Here is a 6,936-nt window from a genome sequence, read left to right as displayed (position 1 = left end):
TTGCTTGTCTTTTGACCACTCCCTTTTTTTGTATGAATGAATGAGGATGCAGGAGAAACCAAGCCGGATGCCATATCCTTACATAGCTTTGCTTTCAAATATACAGTAACATGAGTAACCTGCTTCACTGATCACACAGCATCAAATAGGGTATAGTATAGGCTACAGGTGTTTTCCACCACAGATCACACAGGAAACCGAATAAAATAAATTAACTGAAAATGCTACATTATGAGAAAACATGACAAAGTAGATGTCTAACTATTCTCAATGTTCCATGAAAGTTTATGTATCATTTTCATATTGACCAACTTCTGTAATGATGTAGGCCTTTACATCATTCAGAATCACTATAGTCTTTAGGTTGGTCTTTTTAGCCACTGAGGCTATTATACAATGCTACTGTTGACTGAAATGCGATGCTTTTATGCCAGGCTATTAGCCACTGGTGCTACTATCCACAACATTTTGTACTATGCCCTTGCATCTAAGATGTAAGTTGCTCTCTCATCTTGCATATCATTTGATTTGATATACTTCATTGTCCCAGAGGGGAAATTTGACTTGGACAATTAAAGAGTGCTGCCGATTCCACATAAATACATACAATCAATTGACACAACATACATAGAATAACACCCATCATACACCCACTCAGAAACATGTTGTTCGTGCCAGCAAGGCTGTGACTTAGGTTCCACATGATGTAAGTCCTACAGGCCAGGCTCCAGTCCATTATTGCTATCTCCCTAATCAACCTCTGTGTTTCCCCTGCTGTTTACAAAATCTATTGACATGGGGACAAAATAATGTTTATATCTGTTCAGCCTGCATCGCGGCATTACAGGGGTTCTCAAACTTTTTGGGGCCGTGGAACCCTTTTGTGATAGCAAATTTGTAAGGGACCCCCCTGATAATCAGAACACAACCCCAGTGTTGTACATGGCTGGACGAACCAAGTCTCAGGCCTTGTGATGGAACATTTTAAAGGCCCACCTACTGGCATCGGAGAGGACATTTTGCAGTTTTCTAGATAATTTCCTGCAGTTCTACGCATTTTATCATGGGGCAGAGAGATTTTTTGTTCTTCCAACTTTAAAGCTAATATCCTGCAATTCTACACACATTGTGCAGTTTTTCCCGAGTAGCGCAGTGGTCTAAGGCATTGCATCTCAGTGCTTAAGGCGTCACTACAGACACCCTGGATTGAATCCAGGCTGTATCACAACCGGCCGTGATTGGGAGTCCCATAGGGCGGCGCACAATTAGCCCAGCGTCGTCCGGGTTTGGCCGGTGTAGGCCGTCATTGTAAATAAGAATTTGTTCTTATCTGACTTGCCAACTTAAATAAAGGTTAAACAAAAAAATATTTAAAAAGTGCAGTGCATTTATGTAAAAAATGTATAATTGATAATTCATGGAGTACTGTGGATACCAATATCCCTGTGAGCCTCCCATGCCAATGTTGTCCAGGGTTAACCCTTTACTGCAGTGGGCTAAATCAGGGTCACAGAGTGTTTCTTGGCAGTCTTAAACAAATCTACTTTGAAATCCAAAGTATACAACTCACACACATGGTTATGGGCTTTAAAAAAGGAGACACCTGTACCATGTCAGATATAGAGTTGAAATCTATTGAATTTTGAGTTTGCAACCCAATATTACACTTTATATACACTGCTCGGAACACTTAAACAACACAATGTAACTCCAAGTCAATCACACTTCTGTGAAATCAAACTGTCCACTTAGGAAGCAACACTGATTGACAATAAATTTCACATGCTGTTGTGCAAATGGAATAGACAAAAGGTGGAAATTATAGGCAATTAGCAAGACACCCCCAAAAAAGGAGTGATTCTGCAGGTGGTGACCAAAGACCACTTCGCAGTTCCTATGCTTCCTGGCTGATGTTTTGGTCACTTTTGAATGCTGGCGGTGCTCTCACTCTAGTGGTAGCATGAGACGGAGTCTACAACCCACACAAGTGGCTCAGGTAGTGCAGTTCATCCAGGATGGCACATCAATGCGAGCTGTGGCAAAAAGGTTTGCTGTGTCTGCCAGCGTAGTGTCCAGAGCATGGAGGCGCTACCAGGAGACAGGCCAGTACATCAGGAGACGTGGAGGAGGCCGTAGGAGGGCAACAACCCAGCAGCAGGACCGGTACCTCCGCCTTAGTGCAAGGAGGTGCACTGCCAGAGCCCATTTGTGGCCTGCTGGAGGTCATTTTGCAGGGCTCTGGCAGTGCACCTCCTTGCACAAAGGCGGAGGTAGCGGTCCTGCTGCTGGGTTGTTGCCCTCCTACGGCCTCCTCCACGTCTCCTGATGTACTGGCCTGTCTCCTGGTAGCGCCTGCATGCTCTGGACACTACGCTGACAGACACAGCAAACCTTTTTGCCACAGTTCGCATTGATGTTCCATCCTGGATGAACTGCACTACCTGAGCCACTTGTGTGGGTTGTAGACTCCGTCTCATGCTACCACTAGAGTGAGAGCACCGCCAGCATTCAAAAGTGACCAAAACATCAGCCAGGAAGCATAGGAACTGAGAAGTGTTCTGTCGTCACCACCTGCAGAATCACTCCTGTTTTGGGGGGTGTCTTGCTAATTGCCTATAATTTCCACCTTTTGTCTATTCCATTTGCACAACAGCATGTGAAATTTATTGTCAATCAGTGTTGCTTCCTAAGTGGACAGTTTGATTTCACAGAAGTGTGATTGACTTGGCGTTACATTGTGTTGTTTAAGTGTTCCCTTTATTTTTTTGAGCAGTGTATATATATATATATATATATATATATATATATATATATATATAAGGTGTGGTATATGGGGCTGTTCTTGCCTGGAATAGCCCTTAGCCGTGGTATATTGGCCATATATCACAAACCCTAAGGTGCCTTATTGCTATTATAAACTGGTTACCAATGTAATTAGAGCAGTAAAAATAAATGTTTTGTCATACACATGGTATACGGTCTGATATACAACGGCTGTCAGCCAATCAGTGTTGAGGCCTCGAACCACCCAGTTTATATATATATATATATTAATAAAATATTAATAAAATAATTAAATGTATAAAAAATAATTAAATGCACCAGGCTATTAGCCACTGGTGCTACTAGTCACATCATGTTGTACAATGCCCTTGCATAGTGAATCTCAAAATACTATATATATAGTATATATATTTAGTATTTTGAGATTTGGCCAGTGGTCCCTGGACCCCACTTTGAGAAATCTTGCCCTTTAACCCCTTCCTGGTTGCATCAGCTGGGACTCAATGTTCAGTACACGTGTGAGGTCCGATATGATCTTTCTTGCCTGTCTAATGATGGTCTCCTCAAAAAATGTTATTGAGCGCTGAGGGACCTATTGAATGTAAATGTTACTAAGTCTCCTCTCTCTCTCTAGCCAAGTCAACTCATCAGAAACAACAGGTCTACATGAACTTGTAAAAAAAAAACACTAAAGGAATTGGTACGAGTGGCTATAGTGTTCTCTTTATAGGCCAACTGCGCTATCTCGCGGTGTTGGAACAGTTGTTTTACTGTGTGCCGGACAAGGGAGAAGCGCATAAATAGTTACTGATGACATTACATCTATTAGGCAGATTGCTTAGTTCTATGTAGTAATACTTTGCAGACTACTGTATATATGTTGCTATGGCGGGAGATACCTTTCTCACATTTGTAATACATCAATTACTTGTTATGCTACAGGGAATTTAGCCTATAGCTACTATAGCGTTAACATTGAGTCATAGGCTGCTATAGGCTTAGCTTACTATTAGTATTTGCAAAGGCGTTATAGTGGCTGATATGAAGGAGGTTTTGTAGCCTATATATGTATGGACATCATTTGGATGCGGCATGGAGGCGAACAACCGTTGATATACCCACTGGCAGCAGATTTTAGGTAAATGACTCGTCAAACGTGTCTCTCCGCCCCCCAGCCATTCAAGTGCGACACTTGTCGTTTGTCGCCTGAAGCGATAGGCAGTGCTAGCTAGTCTGTCATACGTGACCCGAACTGTGGGATTTGGGACTTTACCATTATTTAGCCCACCACATCAAAATGACTTGGAGACTTTTGGTCGTCGGTGGGGCATGCTTGCTTCTTCTGGGTGTGGGGGGTCAGTGCAAAGAGCAACGAAACCGGAGAACGGTGTCTTTCCATCAGACTCCGCAAGATGCGGACCAACGCCAAGTCCTCTCACGGCCAGAGAGGGATACCACAGCTTCTCCAAGACCCACTTTCACCGCGTGTAAACTCCCTCTCACACCGTTAGAACACCGGGTGTTGGATCAAAATACACACGAGGTGAGAGCTATGTCAGTGCTGTTTTTGACGTACTTTATCAATTACTATAGCATCAACACCGCAGTTTTATTTTGCAATTGCATAAATAAATGCAAATGTATCATAATATGTCATCATGATGATTAATGCTTCCTTTATTAATGATTTTGTGTGTGATAGTTTTGAGGGTAGGGCTACTTGGGTTGTCATAAGGTCCATCAGTGGTGTTATGGGTGTATGTGACGAAAAATATTAAGTTGAGTCTCACTCGCTCTCTTTATCAATTCAATTCAATTTGCTTTATTGGCATGACGTGACAATGTGCCAAAGCTTTTTTTTTGAGATTTACAATATTTACATAATTAATAATAATCAATATTGTCAACTGGACAACAGTAACAAAAATAACCAAGGGTAAAAATAACCATGCATTGAATAATAACAATAAGCATAGAGGACATGTGCAGGTTGGTTGGCCTGTCAGACACTGTCCCTCATCTTATCTCTCTCTCTCTCTCTCTCTCTCTCTCTCTCTCTCTCTCTCTCTCTCTCTCTCTCTCTCTGTCTCTGTCTCTGTCTCTGTCTCTGTCTCTCTCTGTCTCTCTCTCTCTCTTTCACACTCTCTTTCTCTCTCTTTCTTTCTCTTTCTCTCTCTCCCTTCAGACAGGGTTTCATGGTGACGATGGCTCCAGTTTTACTGTCACATGGGTTGGAGACGGGACAGGAGTACGTATGGTCGTCACTTAATGGATGATGGATGTAGCATCATTGTCATCATCACTCATTGGGTGCATCTGAAAGGGGTGCAGCTCAGTATGCTGGAGTAGCTTCCTCCCCTCGTTTCCTCTCTTTCACCTGCGGTAACCAGACAGTGAGGCAACGTGATAGATGCCTACAGGGAATTTGCATTCACCTGTCCAGTTCTCTCACATCGATGCAGATGAAGGAAAGGAAAGGAGACGAGGATAGAGGAAACCTTTTAAACCTTTGACAACAGTTTTTTAATTTGGTTGATTGATTGATTGAGTGATTGGTTAATTTATTGATTTGTTGATTGAGTGATTGATTGATTGAGTGAGTGATTGAGTGGATAAATGGGAATTGCTAACTGTGCATAAACTGGTAATAGTACAGTTATGGTGAAGTTTAGTCAAGTGTTAATTTGTGTCCCACCAGGTAATCTTGGTGTTGTCTACAATCAGTGCTCCTCTAGATTCCTTCTTCGAGGGCGGTTCTTCACGATTGTACCGCAGGTTAGTGGATGGTGGCAATATGTCTGTCTGTCTGTTTGTGTCTCTAGATGAACTGAGCCAGTGTTCTGACATTTTGGCTTGTTATACTCCCCTCTCAGTGCAGACTATGGCAAGTCTTTCTATGATATTTCTCATCTCATCAACAACACCTTCATAAGGAAGGAATTTGGACTTCTGGCTGGACCAGGGAACTCTCAACAGGTAAGCTGCCTGATCACAAGTGTACATGCAGGAAAGCATTCTGGCTGATGACAGTCTGTGTGTGTGTCTGCATGTCTGTGTGTATGTGTGTGTGTTAGTGACTGTCTGGTGTGCATGTGCAGACACGTCAGCCGTCTTGGTTCTTGCTGTCCAATCAGCTTGAGCCACCACAGCTCAGTTTCAACACTCCTCCACATGCCACTGTGGTCACGCTGCTCAGAACACTGGTGTGAAGACTAGACAGTGAGAACAACAAAACCACCAAACCCATTACTCCTAAACAACCACAACAGGGTGGTATCCATTAGGGCACAACGTAGCAAAACAATTTGCAATGGAAAATGTTCAGAAACAAAAGCAAGCACTTCTTATTGGACAAATTCAGGTCTGTTGCAGTTTGTTTTTGTCTGTTTGGCGTCTAATGAATACACCCCAGGATGAGGCCTCATAGTTTTATGTTGGGGGAGGTGATTTATATTAAGACAATAGAGAAGACAAGGGGAGGAAGCCAGTTTAGACTATTGAGATGCACGTTAAGGCAGCCTCCCATCACCGATGGTGCTTGTTCTGATTGACAGGTGATTCTGACTGCAGACACACCGGTTTTGGACAACCTCGGTGGCGTCATCTTTACCTCAACTGACGCCGGAGTGTCGTTTAAGTCTGTTCAGCTGCCTTTTCACCCGGCCCAGCCAATCACCTTCCACTTCTTGAATCCCGAGTATTTAGTGGTCATCAGCATAGATGTGAGTAAATAAACAAACCTGCTCTTTAGCTCTTTGTGATCACACTCACCTCACACATACGCACCCAAACACACACACACACACATACACACATACATAAAGGTGCCATATGTAAAAATCACTCTGCCATTTCCTGGTAGAGAAAATTATAATAGTTAACCTAATTTCAGTTTATGTGACAAAACAAACAAGTATAGTGTAGAGAATCATTGTACCATCTAAACCGCTGTGAAATATATTTTCCACAACCAAAAATATCATATTTTCAGCTGTTTGAAGCTGGTGTACAAAACCAAAAGTTAAAGACGCAAAAACTAAACTTAATAACAGGAAGCATAGAAATAGCACAGATAAAACAGATCTACCGCTTCTTAGACTTGCATTCAATGAGAATTACCGATCTATAACTCACATTTCTATGGGAATTTGG

At 42.4% G+C, this 6,936-nt stretch overlaps 1 protein-coding gene across 1 annotated transcript in view; it reads left to right on the top strand.

Moving 5' to 3' along the window:
* Window positions 1–3,550: 3,550 nt before the first annotated feature.
* si:dkey-159a18.1 (sortilin) overlaps window positions 3,551–6,936 on the top strand; it is a 27,143-nt gene continuing 23,757 nt past the window's right edge. Inside the window, exons 1-5 of the mRNA XM_055905660.1 lie at window positions 3,551–4,327; window positions 4,970–5,032; window positions 5,483–5,559; window positions 5,658–5,760; window positions 6,339–6,506. Coding sequence (XP_055761635.1) covers window positions 4,082–4,327; window positions 4,970–5,032; window positions 5,483–5,559; window positions 5,658–5,760; window positions 6,339–6,506 — 657 coding nt within the window. The 5' untranslated portion in view covers window positions 3,551–4,081. The remainder of the gene's footprint in view (window positions 4,328–4,969; window positions 5,033–5,482; window positions 5,560–5,657; window positions 5,761–6,338; window positions 6,507–6,936) is intronic.

Source organism: Salvelinus fontinalis, chromosome 39 (genome assembly GCF_029448725.1).
Source record: "Salvelinus fontinalis isolate EN_2023a chromosome 39, ASM2944872v1, whole genome shotgun sequence".
Taxonomy (NCBI): Eukaryota; Metazoa; Chordata; class Actinopteri; order Salmoniformes; family Salmonidae; genus Salvelinus; species Salvelinus fontinalis.
Note: the sequence above shows the minus strand (reverse complement) of the source record. Positions and strands in the feature narration are given on the sequence as shown.